Source organism: Phalacrocorax carbo, chromosome 11 (genome assembly GCF_963921805.1).
Source record: "Phalacrocorax carbo chromosome 11, bPhaCar2.1, whole genome shotgun sequence".
Taxonomy (NCBI): domain Eukaryota; kingdom Metazoa; phylum Chordata; class Aves; order Suliformes; family Phalacrocoracidae; genus Phalacrocorax; species Phalacrocorax carbo.
This window is the reverse complement of record NC_087523.1, coordinates 22,438,921-22,457,790: the sequence shown is the minus strand read 5'-3', so window position 1 is coordinate 22,457,790 and position 18,870 is coordinate 22,438,921. Positions and strand designations below refer to the sequence as shown.

At 44.7% G+C, this 18,870-nt stretch overlaps 1 protein-coding gene and 1 long non-coding RNA gene across 4 annotated transcripts in view; one reads left to right on the top strand and one right to left on the bottom strand.

Annotated features, from left to right (window-relative positions):
• Positions 1–18,870, bottom strand: part of LOC135315390 (uncharacterized) — a 313,306-nt gene that overhangs the window by 114,675 nt on the left and 179,761 nt on the right. The gene's annotated exons all lie outside the window — the stretch shown is intronic.
• Positions 1–18,870, top strand: part of LOC104051408 (vascular endothelial growth factor receptor kdr-like) — a 142,281-nt gene that overhangs the window by 47,218 nt on the left and 76,193 nt on the right. For both annotated transcript variants that reach the window (XM_064463424.1, XM_064463423.1), the window contains exons 4-8: positions 9,414–9,541; positions 13,724–13,880; positions 15,306–15,442; positions 16,933–17,092; positions 17,695–17,812. In XM_064463424.1, coding sequence (XP_064319494.1) covers positions 9,414–9,541; positions 13,724–13,880; positions 15,306–15,442; positions 16,933–17,092; positions 17,695–17,812 — 700 coding nt within the window. The remainder of the gene's footprint in view (positions 1–9,413; positions 9,542–13,723; positions 13,881–15,305; positions 15,443–16,932; positions 17,093–17,694; positions 17,813–18,870) is intronic.

Here is an 18,870-nt window from a genome sequence, read left to right as displayed (position 1 = left end):
GGTAGAGGGTAACATCAACCACATTCTCTTCTTTATCAAATGGTACAGCCCAGAGAAGCCCCATCTTCTTCATCCCTTCCCCACCAAGAGAACTCTAAAGAGGATGGAGGTGTGTGAAAGCACCCCTCACGTGAGATCATGTTTTGGTTCTGATGTTCTTTGAAGCTGATTTCTGCCTCCTTAATTCTCCAGACAGTTCACAGAGATAATCTGAATGTGAGAAGCAGAGATGCAGGGCCAGGGTGACAGCCCTGACTTGGGCTTTGGCTTGCTTTCCAGAAGATATTACCAGTGAGAACAGTTGGAGCTGCATTTCTTTCTGTCATGCTGGAGACCCTGAGACAGCTACGCTTGCTGCCAGATGCTCAGCAAGCTGAGATAGGCAAATGCTGTCCTGTCTGCTCGGTGTGGAGCCCAGCAGATAAGCTGGCTGTCTCGCACAGACTGGTGGAAGGGTTTGGCACCATATCCTAGTTAACAGTGTTTAGGGCTACATGACATGGGAATATAGGCTACGTCACTGTGCAGGACCCTCTCAGTTGTTCCTCAAGTATTAAGGGCTGGATCCAAGGGAAAGATGCTTTCAATTCTGAATCAAAACATCCAGTATCTTCAAATCATACCCTAAAGCGTCACTTTTAAGTGGAGGAGCCCTGTAAGACATGATGTTGAGTGAGCAGCCTAAGGTCCTGGCACTAAGTCAGTGACAGCACTTGACATCCTAGCGTGAGGAGGTAACGATCCCCTCCTTCTCACTGATAAAGAATTTTTAAATGAAAGCCTGACAGCCCAAAATCACACACACATTTCCCCCACTCCTTCCTTCCTGTTTCTTATCCACTCACTAGCTGCTAATTGCTGAGCCTTACTCAAGGTCTGAAGCTGGCAGCAGCTAATGTTCTTAATGATGGGACTTCAGGTAAAGCTGGTGAATATTTTCTACGCAGTCTATGCCTGCCTAAAACCTAGTGTTGTGGGGAGTCAGAATTTATGAATTCCTCTGATGCTTGAAACATAATTCCAGCGAAAGTGTGGAGACTTCTTTTTTTAAAAACATAAATCTTTCCATGTTGCCTTTCATTTGTTTGGCAGCGAGAAGCATTTTGCTTCCACAATTTTTGAAGTAACATTTTTTAAAGTAATATTTTTCTCCACCAACGTCCCTGTGTTTCTAACAGCAATCTCCTGGGGAAGAATGTATTTCATTTGACCAAAACAGAATGCTTTATGTTGACTCAGGATGGCTTCTGGGGGTTTTGCAGTCACTTTTGTTTTGCCTAAAGAGAAAATATTCCGCTTTCTGTTTAATCTAAACATTCCACCACCAATTCTTTTCACTGGCCCGCCAAACCGAGAAGTCCTTTACTTTCAAAGATCCAGTTTCAAAAGAAATGCCTTTACAGAAGTGACTCCTGTACGTAGAAGAAGCTTTGGTGTGTACCAGGAGGAACACAGCAGGCCAGGAGCTTCCTTGTAAAGCTTTCCAAAATACTCTGACCAAAGTGTCACTTAACTGCTAATGATCTTATTATCGTAAAGAACAAATTATAAACCTCCTCTCAGTGTTTTTGACCTTGATGGACACAAACTTCATGGGGACTATGTCAAAACATGAACCTAAAGAACCTGTGAAACTCTGCCCAGGTTTCCCAGCTAAAGTATGACTGAAGGAAGAAAATAAATAGTGAGGGTGAGAGAATTATCTTTAGCAGGAGCAAAGTGAGAAGCAAAATGAGAGCATTCAGGAGCTCCACAAACATGAACAGCCCCGTGGATGACTGTCCTCAAAGGCCATTTAGTGCTTATCATCTCAGTGGGCTGATGGATCGTATCTGAAGGGAGAGGTGGTGTTATCTCCACAGCTTTCGATATGACACAAATATCATGAGACAAATTGCCGCCACGGCGTAGGAAACACGAGCAGAAATGAAAAGCACCCAAAATCCTGCACAAAATCCTGTGTGTGTGTCTCAGGAGGATGTTTCAAACACGCAGGCAGGTGACACGGTGCTGAAAAGAGCTGTAAGAGACAGCCTGAGTCTACAACATGCTGAGTTCCTGGGGTACGACGGCGAGGGCTTTTAAGTCCCCCCACTTCATCAGCTGGCAGGACAGGGCCGTGAGCCCCCTGGAGAGTGGGATTCAAATGGCAAGTGAGCATGGCACAATTACAGACCCCGCCACTTCCTGGTAGATAGGCACCTATGTTACAGATAACACGAAACAAAAGAACAGATGTCACCGTGAGGCAAAGGAGCCCCGTATCTGTGTTCGCATGCTGTCACTGTGGAGGCTCGAAGGGAGAACTGCACGTTCCCCAGGCAATCGCTATTACACCACTGAGTTAAAACGGACCCTCCCTAAGCTCATCTCAGGCAGCAGTTAATCTCCTCCTAGACAGAACGAGAATTTAAATATGAAGGGCTTCACTGCCTGAAGGTAAACAATGTTCTTGCAGGCACTTGACCTTTGAGTTGCTTTTGTGCATTGATTTTTCTGCCTGGCTCTGTCCCCGTGACTGGACAGCAGGCCCCCTTCCCCTCCGCTGTCCCGCTGCCTCTGCTTCCTTCGGTTTGCTGTTTGTGTTCCCTCTCGAGCCGTGCTGGGTAAACAGTAACACCCTGGCCTGGCTGCAGTTTCCTGCAAACTTCCACTGACCTGGAGAGCTAGACAGCCAGTCTGAGACTGAAGGGAAGGGGCCTTTCCCTCGCCTTGGAGCTGGTGCTGCAGCTGATAAGTCCCTAACGTGCTACAGCTCTTGTCTTTCTTCACGTATAATGACCTTTGCAGCCCACAGTAAATTATCCTTTTTAATTATCCCATGGGACATGATGGGTGTTTCTTTATGGGTGAGATTCATAGGGCATATTACCTTCCCAACTCAGGAGGAAGAGATGTGCCGAACTATGGAGAAATACCCCGTTTTCATAACGTGTTTCTTTGCTAAGAATTTTTCCCTCGGAGTTCGGTGCTGCTAACTGCAGAGAGGACGACACCTGCATTTCCCATGCCACAGCTCTCCAAATCGCAACAGTTGAGTGCAACTGATTTACACCATCTGGAATTAGAGATCTTCCCTGAGGCTAAGGTTATCATTTTTAAAGGAAAGTGACCCTGTCTCTTTTGTTTCAAGAAGTTCTGTCTCTGAGAGACTTTTTTACAAGGAGTTAACTGATTGCTGATTAACTTAAGGTGGTGAACATGTTTGTAAAGCTGGCAGTGACACTCCCGATGTTCCGGCACGTCATTTTTCCATGCCACAGTCAGTCTGAACTGCTTAGGAGTTTCATGAAGGATTCAGGTTTTTGTCTGCACAAACCATAACAAAGGTATCAGCTGGCAGTTGATTAGTTCCCTATTCAGTATTTATTCTTTGTCATTTTGTTAAGAGCCAAAGCTGAGCCACTTTGTATTTGCTTATCTGTTAAGTGAACAGTCCAGCTGCCTGGAAAAGTGCTCTTGCTCAGAGCGTCTCCTTCCCAGTGCAAGTGGGGTCGGCTTGCGCCCGCTCACGTGGGTTTTTAGAGCAGCTGGAGTGCAGCACCAGCAGGCTGCAGGACACAGGGGGGTTTGCTCTGTTGCTCCGTGTGCCGGTACGCTTTGGCGCTTGATGATATTATTTTTCTTTTTTGCACAGAATTTCACAGTTAGGGAGAAAATAAAAGCCTCCCTGGTCTCACTGACATACCCAGGGTCATTTAGTGAGTGCTGACCTTCGCCTGCAACTGCCTTTGCGTTTCATTCCAGGGTCACTTTCCACTGATGGCCAAAGCGTAGCCCTAACCTCAGGTGTAAGCTCTCGTGTCAAAACTGTAGTAGTTTAGCCCTGCAAGTAGCTGCCACGTGAGCATCTTCACCTTAGGAGTTGCTCCACTAACTCACACAGGTATCTCACCCTGGTTAAGAGCTCCAATACTGCAGACTGAATTTCAGGGAGGAAGGGAGGCCTTTGGCAGACAGAGAACTCTCTTTAGGCCAAGGCTATAAACTGGATAAAGCACTGAGATAACACAAATTATAGCCACCTGCTTACTTCCCAGGGCTCTAGGAAACCTCACTAACTGCAGCAAAGAGAAGGACCCATAAAATACAAACCCTTTTTCTCTTTTTTTCAAAGCAGCGTGAGAGCAATGCCCATGAGACCTGACATCCACCACAGATTAACCACCGGCTACGGCTCAAGCCATCCTCTCCTTTCCCAACCCAACCTTTATAACCCAGCCTTTTGCTGTTGTTAATTGCACGGTGATTCTAAAACACTATCTAGATTTCAAGGACTGATGGTAGAAGGGTAGATTTATATAATTTGGCTTCCAATTCAGGTTGTAGCTTATGACCTGGGATAGCGTAATTCTAGCTACTGGCTAGACACATGGCAACTCAGGCGCAGGCTGCTATTAAAAATCAATTAGGAGTCAAATACAGCTTCTGTTATATACACTGTAAATTCGCGCTTCCCGTTGAGGTGTTCTTCAGCAGTTTAGTACCACCGTGATGAGTATCTGTCCTATTTACAGCGGAAAAAAGTTGATTATTTTTAGATCTGTTGTGAATCTGAACATTTGGTGGGGCTCAGTCTTGGAGGCAGGGAATGATGGAGGAGACACGATGGTTAAATAATTGTATTTTTTCCCTGAATGGGAAATATTTTTGTGAAATTTTATTCTGTTTTACTGAGATATTTCAATCATGGCCTAATTCAATATTTTCTGACATTTTAGATTATTTCACTTTTGCCTAGCTGCCTTCTTTTGATTTATGTTACTTTTTAAACAAACACGGCTATTCTGAAATTCCCTCTAAAAATACCGGCACAAATATTTTTAAATTCAGTGTTCCCATCTTTTCAGTCAAAACAATTAGTCAAAATTTGATCCAGAATTGTGAATCGTTTGGTATCAAGAAGCTCCTTTTTTCACAGCCTCTTGGCCTGTGTTCTTGTCCTATCCCCCGTCACCTGGTGGCACATTAGTTGTTCCCTCTTTTTCTCCATAGGACTAGAAATAGATACCAATGCACTTCCCTTGATGCTTTTTTGCACTCCCAGTGTTTGCTGCAAACACACAAAAATCTACTTTCTCTGCTTTTTCCTGTAACAAATAATCCAAGGATGATATTTTAATGATCCAGGGTCTTCTTTTAAGTAGAAAGGCCTTTTACCATTTGCACAAGGTTTAAAATCAGCTATAAAAATATCACCACATTTGATACCTACAAGTACGGTGTAGCTGGGGAACGAGGCTGCCGAGGGATTAAGCAGCACTAATGCTCAGGGACAAACACTAAACACATTTTCATAATCTGACTGAAGAATTTAGCAGGCCTGTTTGGGAAAGTGTAAGACACGGGGTTGAGTACCAATATTTCCTATTAGTCTGAGGGATTGGAACAAGCTACAAAGTTGTGGTCCAGAGATCAGGCTTCTCAGCTGAGGGCTTGATTAGAACCAGTGGCTGCCTAACCAGAAAGTTATACCAGATGTGCATCTGAAACTTCCTAAGGGAAGATTACAGGTCTAATTTTTTAATTTTAATTAATTTCTCTCACATAATGTTCCTTGCATTGCCCTTACTCCAAAGTACATGCTTTTTCATAGACCAATCCAGTCAGAATAAATCAATGGCATGGAATAAAAGCCGACATGAAAAAACGTTAGTAGAAATGATTGGCATCATCCAGATTTCTGGTCTTTATCTTCTGATTTACTGCCTTGTGTTCAGTGCTACTGATCAGCTCCTTGTCGCAGCTCCCCACATTAAGCACACATCTCTTGTACTTGCGCAGCGACCCCAGTGCCTTTTGTAAAACACCATCACAACACGTGTGACCTTTCTGACACACACAAGGAGCTCCAACCAACATTTGCTCTCATCGTGGTGAAGCACACGGTGCATTTTGTCTACTAAGAAACCTATCTGCAGTTCTCAGAGCTAAAATTAAGCTATCAAAAATACAAAAGGCAACAGTCCCACTCTCCCGTCTCAGCCCCTGCCTTTCACCCTTCAAACTCACTTTGGGAGTGAAACTGGTTTGTGTTGTGCTGTGAAGGCACTCCAGCTCTGCACCAAGCTAATTCTCTGAAGATTAATTCCAACTGACAGCACTCACGTATTGCCCCGATGCTCCTTAAGCAAAGACCGTTGTCATTAGCCAGGAAATGAACACCAATATCCCTAAATGCATGAGCTCTTCCCACATGAGTTACCGGTGGTGGAGAAATAGAGACAAAGCAGGTGAGAAAAACCAACTCTGTTCTCCTTTGTCAGTGGAGCTGTGGAAGAGCAAATCCAAATCTCACAGTCCATGGTCAAACTGTTCTGCAGGTCACCAATACGCACAGTTTCACCACTCAAATGCAAATGCTTGTCACCCAGAAAAATGCAACACAAATAAGCCCTTCACCTACTGTTTAATTACAGATCCTCCAGCATGGAAATCAGCTCCCTGCTAGGGTCCAAAGGGTGAACATTTGTTTTAAACTGAAAAATGGATCCCCACCGACTGGAAGCAGAAGACTCTTTGCCAGGGCTGAAGTACTGGAAAAGGAGAAATTCTGGAGGGTTTCACAGTTCTAGACTCTTTGTTGAGAGTCGCCAAAATGACCAACACCCAGAAAGGGATACTTGGAATTTTTAAAACTCCATGTTCAGGGTTTTTTTTCCTCCCTAGCTTAAAGAAGTTGTAGAAATATTTTGCCATCTTTTCATGGAGAACTTAGAACACTCCCAGTTTTGCCAACAGATGAAGGAGGGAGAGCGGCCTGACACAGTAATGCAAGCATTAATGGGCTGAATAGACAGGGTTACTCCAACACACTTCTACTGGGGCTTTCTTCAGTCACAGAACAGCTGCCACAACAGCCTTAGATGTAAAATGACAGCATGCATTGAGGTGAAAGGATCGGGGCCAGCTGGCCTGACACACTGTAGGGAAGTGATCGTGCCTCTGCACTTAGCACTGGGGAGGCCCCACCACAAATGCTGGGCTCAGGTTTGGGCCCCTCGGGACAAGAAGGCCCTTGAGGGGCTGGAGCGTGTCCAGAGAAGGGCAGCGGGGCTGGGGCAGGGTCTGGAGCACAAGTGTGCTGGGGGGCGGCTGAGGGGGCTGGGGGGGTTTAGCCTGGAGAAGGGGGGGCTGAGGGGAGCCCTTCTCGCTCTCTGCAGCTGCCTGAGAGGGGCTGGAGTGAGGGGGGGCTGGTCTCTGCTCCCAAGTCACCAGTGACAGGACGAGAGGGAACGGCCCCAAGCTGCGTCAGGGGAGGTTTAGGTTGGGTGTGAGGGAAAATGCCTTCCCTGCCAGAGGGGTCAGGCCCTGGCACAGGCTGCCCAGATAGGTGGGGGGGTCACCGTCCCTGGGGGGGTTCAAAAAAGACATGTAGATGTGGCACTTCAGGGCATGGTTTAGGAGGCCTGGGGGTGTTGGGTTGACAGTTGGACTTGATGATCCCAGAGGTCTTTTCCAACCTTAATGATTCTATCATTCTGTGATTGGTGCTAAACCAAGACAATCACACTGTTCAGGCTCTTAGATGCAGGCCGTGGCTTTGATTGTTGTGTTTGACAGGCATCTGATCACAGACGAGGGTATACTCAGCCTTCACTGGAGATACTCTAGCACCGTGCTGTCAAGTCAGACCAATGCATGTGAAACAGAGGGGCTGTAAGAGAGGAAAGGCACTGGCTACCGCTGGGACAGGGTTTTGCCCTGGCAGCCGTAGGGGTCCCGCAGCCCCACAGGGAACTGTCGAGCTCAGCCCCCCTGAAGCGGCAGCTCCGCCGCCTCGGCCGGCCGACCCCACCTCCGCTCCTCGCCCAGAGCCACCACCAGCCTCTCGGCTGGGGGGAGCAGGAGGGCTCGCCAAGGTCTAGAAGCAGCATTGGCATCTTGATTTGGTAGCACGTATGGCACAGAGATGTGCCATTCTGGGCAATTTCTGGATGAACAGTGGGGCTACATCCATGAAGCAGCAAGTAATTCATTTTTTTCTCTATTAAAAATCCCTTAATATTACAACAGGAATTAGAGAGAAAACATGGTATGGGGCTACATGGTAGCTCAGGAAGTACATTAATGATCTTCATCAAAAAGGACACTTTCCGTCATTACACAACATCGGAGAACAGGTCGCCTACCCTATAGGTGTTTCCCTTTTCCAAAGAAATAAGTGTTTGGCCATTGTTGAAGGCCCCGTACCAATCCATAGCGATGGATGTGTCAGCCCTGGCCAACTGCGCTCGTTACCAGTTTAGTCCATTTGGGAGCAGTTAAGCGTTCTTTTGAAAACTGATTTTAATTTCCTCACGGCACATCCTTTTTTTAAAGTACTCTCAGGATACTTCAAAGCACATTTTTGCAACCTAGATTGTTCGCAAACCTTTTGTGGCAGCTATTTCTCATGCTTTCGGTGAAGCCATTTCCAAAATATAATTAAGTGTGTGGAGGCAGGTCCCAAGCCAAGGATAAGGAGGTTCAGGTTATTGTACAGGGTGCACGTCCTTTTCTGTCAACAGTATAATCCAAACCAAAAGTGGATGACTGCCTACCCTGCGTGGTGTAGCTGGTTTTGTATTAGCTGAATGGTATTTGAAACTTTATACCATAAGAATATCAAGTCAAAGAATGCTTTTTAGAAAAATCTGAAGGCTTTAGGATTTCACAAACATTGTTTTAATTTTTCTGAGGACTGTCACTGTATTCGTACGAGGAAAAATCAGTGAAGGAGACTCAGAAGCTTTATTAACTTAAACTACCTCAGATTTTTATTTATTTCCCTTCCATACGTACATCCAGTCTGATTTATTGTGGCAGATCTGTAGAAAATCCCACACTTCCCCAAGAGTGTGACCAAGTTACTTCACTGTTAGGTTAAACAGATTATTCTTGCCTAGCTTTGAATATCGGGGGTCTACATTCCCTTTTCGCATGCTTTCTGCAGTATTCTAGAGACTCTCATTTACAGAAAGAAGCTTTTTTCTTTCAGTACATTTACCTTAACTGCTAAGCCTATTGTAACACTTAACTGCTGTGGAATTCAGGAGTGCTGCGGTATAATATCACCTCTGATAGAAATTCAGAGCACTGGGGAAAGAACTAACTCCAGTGCCATGGAGACCTGTGGAGCTGATTTATTAGCTTCATTTTTACAGATGGAGAATGGATAAGAAAAGGAGTTTTTACAAGATTACCCTGCAATCTGGTTAAAAATGGGGTTAGAAATGGGATATTCTGATTCTTGGTCATTGGCTATAATCCCTAGACGACTGGCATTTGCAAACGAGCAAGATGTGACTGGATGCCTTGTCACACGCTGCAGTGAGCCTTCTCTGGGCAGTTAGCCGCTCCGATTACGGTGTCTTTCTGGTCACTGAGCAGTAAAAGAGCAGTTTTGCAAATCAATGTTCTTTTCCCTGCAGACTACAGAAATCCATTTGTGGAGATTCACCTGGAACATCCCAAACCAATCTACATTTTAGATGCTAAGAAAACATTTGTTGTCCCTTGCCGAGTTACCTCGCCCGATATCAAACCCAAGCTTACCCAGGTAAGTGGCTGTTTCAGAGAAACTCGGTCAGTTCAGAGGTCTGGGCTGCCAACACAATGGGTGAAAATACAAAATAAAATGTGTGAAGCTAGGGAAGTTTCAGAAAAAAAAGAAACAGAAAAGACACTGAAAATCCAGAAGCACAGCCCGGCTCTTGCAGTGTGTTACTGTTCAAGCGTTTTGGGAATTAGGCTGAGCCTACCCCATATTTTTCTCATCTTGTGGCTTGATGTTCGTCCACAAACTAGCAAAGATAGATGACAAGGCACTATTTTTCTTCAAAATTCTTTGTATAACACCTGGCTATTAGCTAGCCCCATGAAAGCTTATCTCTTTTATACCTTGAACCTCCTCAGAACAGTAGCCCATTTTTGCTTGATTTCATAAATTTAAACCAAGTTGCAGCCTTGGGAATAAATGGCTACAGCATCCATCCCCTCGGCAGCAGTTACATCTGAATGTCAAGGTTACAGAATGGTCTGTGAAGGCCAAGGCCATTTTGTATAATAAAAATGGAAATTTAAGGTCTGGGGCTTCCTCAATCGATGGAGACCTAGTCACTCATTTAAAGGGCTTTAGAATTGCTCCTATCACAGAGTGAGGAACAGAACATAGGTCTCCTGGCTCCAATCCTGCCTTTTACCTAATAGGTGATGCGCCTTTCCATTCCCCTGCGAGGCTGACTGCTTGAGCTGTCCTAGTGGGAGCAAGAGCTCATCCTCTGCCTCTTTTCCGCAGCCTGTTCTGGAGGGGCTGCGAGAGGTGAGGCTGTTCTGCTGGATAGCAGAGCACGCACAGATAGGCTGATGCTGTGCTGGCAGAGGGCTCTGAGACCTCTGCTCCTCCTGGCAGTTAGATATCTTAGTTGTTAGATGTCTCCTTCTCCTGGGAGACAGCACGTGAAATCACAGAGGCCTGAGACAGCGCTCGGGCTCCTGCTGAGAGCAATGGCACGTTTCCAGTAGACGTGCGGAGGGACAGCACGAGCCTTATTGCTTTAGCAGATCTCTATTTTTAAATTTTGTCAGTAGGGATTAAAAGGGGGGGAATAAGACTCCTCTCCAGTTATAGCTTATCACTTTAATGTGGATAAATGTTATCGCCTGCTCCTCCTTGGCTACAAAAAATGTAACATCCAGATCTTATTTTAGCCTACTTCAACCGAATTCATTGCTGGGGTGCTGCTGTCAACTTCAGCGCAGTCACATGAGCCTAAAAATGGCCTTGGAGCCTCGACCAAGCAGACCTCCACATTTATTCCCATATTTATAGGCAGCCCTGCTCTCCCTGCTTGCCAGCTAAACTCTCTCACGGTAATTTCTTCAAAAGACCAACTGAAGTCCTTGCTGCAAGCTGCTACCGTAACGAAATCTCCACTGAAATCTCCCTTTTGAATTGCAAAGAAAATTGTCCCCAAAAGATCTTTCCCCTTCAAGGGAGAGCAGCTGGACGGCAGGGCAGGGCTGTAGATGCCGAGTGCCGCTCCCCGGAGGAACCCTCCCGAGGCTGCGAGCTGTGGGTCCTCGGGGGGACGCGCTTTGGGAGGCGCGTGTCGGCTTCGGGAGCCGCCAGCCCCCGGCTCCATCTATGGAAAGTCACCGCTTGTTTCGCCTTGTCTGGGAATTCCATAGCGCCGTGTGGAGCCAAGGTGGCGGCTTCCCGTGCGAAGAGGAAGCGGGGCGGGAGCGGGGTGGAGGTGAGGACGGGGGAGGAGAGGTGAATAAGGCGATCAGACAAATTTAGAACATCCTCTTCTTCCAAATTTAATCTCCAATAGACAACGAACTTCAAAGGGAGGAAAGCCACTGTGATTTCCTTCAAGCAGCGTTGACGCTTTTTGTTTGATTGTTTAAATATATATTTCTGAATATTTTATGAAAACGTTTTATATATGTGTAGTGTTGAAAAGGGCCTCCTGAGTAGGGTTATTTGTTCTTTTCCCTTCCCCTAGCCGTCAAGGAGCAGAGCTGCCAGACCATGCCAGCTTTATTCTTGTAGAAAATGTACTTTTTTCCACCGTAAATTGAGTTCCTTATGTTACCATTATACTTTAAAATCATTGCACTCTCCGTCCTTTAAATATGTATGGGGAAAGGTACCTCTTGCTAACACTAAACAGATCCCAGCTCACTCTACACATCACCCTTGTTATTAAGAAACTCATGTTAAGACACCCAATGCAAACTTTTAATTTTGGTTAACTTGATTTTAATTCTGGGCAAAAAACGTATTTTCAGTCTTGTCAGATCCATTTAGTCACTGATCTGGTTCATTGTGCATTTGCCACTTACAGCTTTGACCTTCATGGGTGTTAAAGTATGGTTAAGCCTCAGCTCTCTTCCTGTAATTTTCCTGAATTTTCCTAACGGTTCTGTACAGAGATGCCACAGCTTGATTAATTCCAAAGTATTTACATGAAATCCATATTTCCTACTACTGTCAGAAGAGAACTGCTGTTCCAAAAGAAGGCAAGTGCCCTGCTGTGCCTCCTTCGCCACAGCACCATCGCCAGTCACTGCCCCACAGTCATAGTTCCTTTGTCTTCGCTCTGTGATGAAAATGTAACAACAAGCCACCTAAAACCATGCCAACCCGATGAGCTGTGTGCTCATATGGGAGGTAGGAGCATCAGCTCTCAAAGCCTGAAGCTGAAATTTCTTTGGAACAGGAGTATTAGTTAAACTGAATCCTATCTCAACTGCACTGCCATACAAGACTACCGTTTGTCTGGAGAGAGAAAAAGAAATCGCAGGCTGCATAACAACAAGAATAAGAGCAAAACTATCACATCGTTGGGGAAATTCCCATTGGCAGTCCTAGTGCAGCCCTTCCCTTAGTTAGCTCCAAAAGCTACAGCAGGGTAGCTCTGAAAAGGAAAACATTAATTCGCCTCATCTTTGAGAAGCCGGTATATGATAAGAAGGAGGGAGGAGCACCGTGCAAATAACGTTAGTTATCATGCGGCAGCTGTAGGCTCACTGAGGTTCCCCCAAACCCTTCATTTCTCAGTCGAAAGGGATCTCAGTACTCCTACAGCGCATCCTCAGTCCTAAAGAGCCTTCCTGTGGCCTCTGGAAAAGTCAGATCTACAGCCTGTGCTTCCATTCACCCGCCTGCAAATGGGCTGAAATGGGTGAATTTCAGAATCTGCTCTTTTACAAACTCCTGAGCTGTTTGTCTGCATTTAATTTCATGCATTTCTTTTCTACATTATAATCCAGGATCTTCAAAATGATTGGAAAGTAAATTACATTTTTCTCCAGCAAACAGAGGATTTCCCCGTGTGCTAATAATAAACTATTCCCACCAACAAAAGCTAACCTGCTTGCCGTTGGTGCTGTCCAAGGGTATATGGAGGGTTCATTTTTATTAAATGAATTTTTGCTCTAGTTTATTTTCCACATTTGCCTTTTGTACCCTCGCTTCTTCCCCATAAGCAGAACTTATACCAGTTTTTCAAGAATGCCAGAACATTACAAGTATTTATGAATTCAGGACAGAAAGAGTCTATGTTACCACATCCCCTTATTTCTGCCATCCTATGATTTACCATCTTAAGCCATCCAGGCTGCTTCTGTGTCTAGTGGAAATCAATAGGTTGCTTTGAAAGTGTCTCATCCCTTTCTGTGATACAGAGCGAATCGGATGACTAGCCACAGACCATAGCTTAGAGGTGACTGCCATCAGGTGAGTGATGAACAATTCTGATTTTTCAGGGTCTAACTTCACACATATTTTTAAAGTACTTGAGGAAAACTTGTGGTCGCTACATGTAGCATTAGGAGAAGCAAATTTTGTTCTTAAACACTTCCAAAAATATTACCCTACAAAATTCATATAAGATAGGCACAATTATTTCCAGTACAGAGATGAGGGAAATGGCAGCTACGATGATAGCATGGTATCTTGCCTAAGATGGGAGAGGACGGGGGCTACTGAATCAAAAGCCCCGGTTATGATGTCCAAGTTTTGGATTTCAGAGACAGTCATACCTTAGGGAGAGCTTTTCTATGTGCTTGTGTTGATATTGCTTGAGCTGTGTGTGGAATGAGACCACCAGCCACTCTGAAAGGTCAAATATCTGCCCTGCCTCTAAAGCAGAACAGCCTTGGCTGGATGCCTCTACGGTCTGAGGGGAAAGGGAACGTGTCACAAACCCCCTGTCTGTCTGTTGTCTTTCAGTATCCTCGTTCGGCAGAGATGAACTTCAAGACGACGTGGGACCCAAGAAAAGGATTTGTCATCCCCTCTCATTCTTTTGTTTACTCTGGAGTACTCGCCTGCACTGCAAATGTCAGTGGAAGTGTGTTCACCTCCTACTACCTAGCACAGAGACTGGGTGAGTGACTGCTGTGTGCCAAGGAAGACCACAATGTTTCTATTCCATAGCTAAGCTCCTGGGTATTATTTCTTGGTTAACCTCAATTATATTTGATATATCTCATTGGTATGTATCTGTAGCAGGTCGAAGCTGGAACGCTAAAAGCAAACTCATTCTTCTTTTTCCCTATTCAATAGAACTTGGATCTGATCCACTCCTGGTTTTGAAAAATCACCAAGTGTTGAGGTGGTACAAAATAGGAGTATTTTATTCGAACCCCACCAAGGCTTTCTTTGCTTGGATCAAACTATATTTACATTAAAGCAACTGCTGGTTTAGGATAAACCAAACAGTAGCTTTATTTTTGCTCTGGTCATTAAACTCACAAGATCATGGTACAAAAATCTCATTAAACTGCTAATTCAAATCTTTGGGTTTTTATATAGTTTCTCTTTGTGATTTACTATGCCCTTTCCCTTGTATTTACTGTTGAGCTCCAGCTCAGAATTAAAATCTCAATTTGAAGCAACTAAACATTAAGTTTTTGAGTGCTGAGGATTTATATGAAGCCAGTAAGAATTTATTTTCCCTTTGTTTTCAATGCACGTTCTTTCTCTCCTCATATATTATATTTTTGACAGAGGAGAGTTTATTGTGACTTCATTCCCATTAGATCACGGCATCCTTCTATACAATTAGCACTCAGCTTTAAACAACAGGCTCGTGAATTTGTATGGCAGCCAAATAAAAGACCTGTAAATCTCTCTCTCTCCTTTACTTCATTGTTGGAGCAATTATTTTTTACTAGAATCATGAATGCAAAGCTAAAAAACCCATTAGGTCACCCCTTCTTAGCCCAAAATGACACGGGCAGTATCTTGCTCTGCAACGTCTTACTGTCCAGAGGTCAGAGGTGGTTTGGTGTGGGGCACCATGACAAGACGCAGGCTTATTTCAGAGTTGAACAATTTAAGGCACCAATAAATACGTAAGACAAAGATTTGGGGATCCCCTTCTGAAAGGAAAGGCGGCTGCTCATCAGAGGGCAGAAGGAACATGTTTCACGTTTTACAGAAATGAATCCTCTCAGAGATATGCAAATGTTGAGGTGCTCGAAAGGATGAGTCACTTTGGAAGAGTTTTTCTGAGAAGGGCCGTGGAGCTGACGAGCGAGGGTTGGAGCCGAACCTGGCAAACGCAAGAAAAGTAATTCACGGGATCGTTAGTTTGATCAGCTGATGTTCAGGCACTTACACACCGACCTAGTGTTTCCGTGTGTGGGCATTTCCAACAATTTCCACTGAAATGACAGAAGAGGGTGAGGTGTTTTGAAAACTGTGGAAGGGGCGGGTGTTGGAGAAGCAATCGGAGCGCGGGTTCCATCTGAAGTGTGATTGATGCAGAGGGTGCTGCGTGGTCATACCTTTGCTTTTTTCATTTCAGAGGACAGAGTACAGAACCTGGCTCTGAAAGCAACTCCCAAAAAACTGCTGGTTGGAGAAACTCTCTCTTTGGAATGCAAAGCGGAAACCTTCATCAACGGGCGCATTGAGCTCATATGGACGTGCCCTAACGGGAGAGTGAGTTGATGAAAATTCAGTATTCTGCTTTCATGCAGTCTCCCTCTACCCAAAAGAAAGATCTGTTCACAGGGCTGAGCGAGCCCTACCTACTAATTATTCTGAAATATAGCCAACCATTTGTAAGCCTACAATTGATTGTGGTTTTAGTTTGGATGAATCTAAAACTTATCTGACCATCTTGAACCTGCAAATTAAACTGCAAATCTCAGGCTAAATATACGCTCGCAAGAAAAGCCAGGAGCGTATGTTTCTTGTTGTCTTATTTCTTCTGGCTTGTTTGTTGATCCCGGTTCACTGTGGCGAGTCTCAAAGGCAGCCAGGAAGGCTGCGAGCTGTCAGTCTGCTCATCCATCTCGGCATTTATTAAGTAGGAAAAAGTGAAACAGAAGCCAACTGTATCTGCTGAAATCCCCACCAAAGAACGAAATTTAAATTCTGAGTGTAGGTTCTTGAGCTTTCTGTGGCACGTAATACAAAAACGCCAAATTTGAAGTAGAAACATGTAACAGACTGAGCATTTGTTTTGATGCACTAAAACCTTTCAGTTCTCCTAAGGAAAAACAGAGGGAAGAAGGGGTATTTTCTAAATCAGTTCATTTTTCTGAGATACTATTCATGGTTCTATCTGATGCCTGGAATGAAAATGATTGCTTTTTTTCTTTTTAGTTAAGCAAAATATACATTTCAAAGAAGCCCTAATCCTCTTGGAAAAGTGTAATATGTGACTCTTAAAAATTGATTATTTTTTGACTTATCTTGTTTACTCAAAGAAAGAGTCTCTGATTTTGTTTTGGTGAAGAAACTACAGAAAATATAACACAGAATTTATGGAAGTGGAACAAATATGGTGTTACTGAATTTTGTTTCTTGAACCCCATATGATGGAAGAGAGTTGTTTTTCTAGGAACCCTCCTTAGATTCCTAACATTGTAAATGTAAAATTTCTTGGGCAAATCTCTGGGATCAGAAATCCTATCAGAAGTGATAATGCTTTCTAAAATTCTACAGGAACGTGCATTGGCACTTGGCTCTCATAATGTATTACATTTCTGTCATAATATATTTCTTTTAGAAAGCAGGAGGTTTTTTAAGACTGAAAAATACTGACCGTGACAAAGACAAACCCAAACCCAAAAAACAAAAGGACAATTCTGACCCTACAGATGCCAACGGCAGTTTTGCACTGAAATCCCTGGGATTTGGTCCCTGCGAAGGGCTGATCTGTGAATCATCCCCATATTTACCGCCTGCTCAGATTTCAGGAGAGAAGTGCCACAGTTCCACTCTGTTTCTCTCTCTTATTAGACTTGATAATGAAAGCTCACACAAGAGCTCTTCCTGCTGATTTGTCTTTTATATTATTTACTTCAAAGATGGAGAGAGATGGTGATTTTGATATGAATCACTGCTTTACTGGCAGACATTGGAAGGATGAACAAAATGATCTAGTTTATGCTGCTTTTTGACCCCCTTTTTCTGCCTTCCAGCACCCTTATCCTAAAAGAACAATGGACCAGAGCAGCACGGTGTATAAAGTCGGCAGTAGCCTGACGATCGAAAATGTCACCATGCGAGACGGAGGCCTGTACGTATGCAAAATATTCAACGTAACGAGGCTGGAGGCCAACATCACAGTTACAGTGTATGGTAAGTGCTGCAGCTAAACCACAATACCCAAGAACAAAGGCTGTTAAGCTTAAAGGGTAATGCCACGTTATTAAATCTGTTGATATAAAAATGGCATTAAGAAGAATGCCAACTAGTTAAAACAACCAGTAAACATCTATAATCTCTAATCAAATTATGAGAGAGTTAGCACCCAGCACTATGTTATCAAAGAAACTTTAGAGAGCTCAAGACTGAGCCATGTCTGGGGGTATCGGTTAACTGGGAGCTGTACTGTTTTGAAAAGGCTGGTACCAAGTGTGGTTGCTGATGCCCTGGAAAATCTGGCGTTCACATGGACAAGAGGTACCTCAGGCATTTTTACACACTGCCCCAGGGGCAATGCAGATGCATATGCCTTGCTTCAAATATAAAGTCCTTCGTTTGGAGATGGACCTCCCTGGCTGTGGCTGAGCTTTGCAGGGGAGCTGCAGTAAGAGCCTGTCATTCTGTTTGGTTGCCTGCAGCTTCTGCAGATCTGTGCTGCAAAAAACCCAGGGCAGACACAACGCAATCCGGAGATGTGAGCACTGTACTGCAGCAGATCTGCCATTACTTGTCCTCCTGTCCATTCCTCTTTCCAGACAAACCTTTCATTACGGTTTCCCATAAGAAAGGACCTTACTATGAGATTACATCAGGACACAAGTCACTGAAACTAGCCGCAAAGGTGGATGCCTTTCCTCGCCCAAGCGTCACCTGGTGAGTACCACCGTCTTGAGCAAAATCAGGAATACGGAGACCTTCTTCTGGGCTCCTGTCTAGAATAGATTTTCACTGCTCTTTACCAGGCAGATAAAAGATGAGAGCTGGGAATGCTCGTAGCTGTGGTCTCACAGTTCAGCTAAGGAGATGCAACTCCTTTCTGTGCTGACAGATGCTCTGTGAAGCTGGGCAAGCCATACCTCTTTCCCATGCTGTTTTCCTCTCCTAGACATGCAATAAAGGTCCCTACAGGAAAAATAGGGATTTCATTTACCCTGGACACAGAACTGTTTGGAAGACACAAGTAGAAAGCTATTGGGGAAGGGCTGCCAGTTAACCACCGTGAGTGGTGGTCAGTCTGCAAGGAGGCAGTGTATAATAGAAAGCTGCAGGACACATTCTCAACATGAGAAATTGTTCTCTTCATAACTTTTTAGTCATTTTCTCCAACCCTGTACCACCAGCAACGACAGGTCCTTGCAGACAATGCAGTGAATCCTCCCGGGAAAACTAAAGGCTCCACCGGGACTGTAATGGATCAGCTTAACAGGAGGGGCAACACGTCAGCGACTCCAGGAGACACTAATTTCTTTCTTTACCCTTTCATCCCTTGACCTCTCTCTTGCTACTTTTTCTACGCTTCGTTCTACAGCAGTGGGGTCTTTAGCAACCCCACCCAACACCTCATACACCTTTGACTGTATGAAATCCCCTACAACAGCTGGCATGCGTTTGCTTGTCCTGGCCAAGGAGGTGGCTTGGGTGAGCTAGCACCTGCACAGTGCGCTTGTCCTTGGCCAGCTGGGTGCCACGCGGGGGTTCTGGCAGTCAGCAAAAGGTACTGGTCAGGGTTCACTGCATTTTTTTGAGCAGTGAAATAACATGAAATAGTCAGTCAGGCCACTGAAATCAGTGCTGCCAGGAGATATTTTTAATTGTTGCTGTTATTTAGGAGATGGAAGAGGTTTTGTGAGTTGAAGTGGGGACCGTCTCCCTTTTCTCTGCCAAGGCTTTGTTCCCGGGGCTCAGCGTGGAGCTGCTCGGTAGCTGCCTGG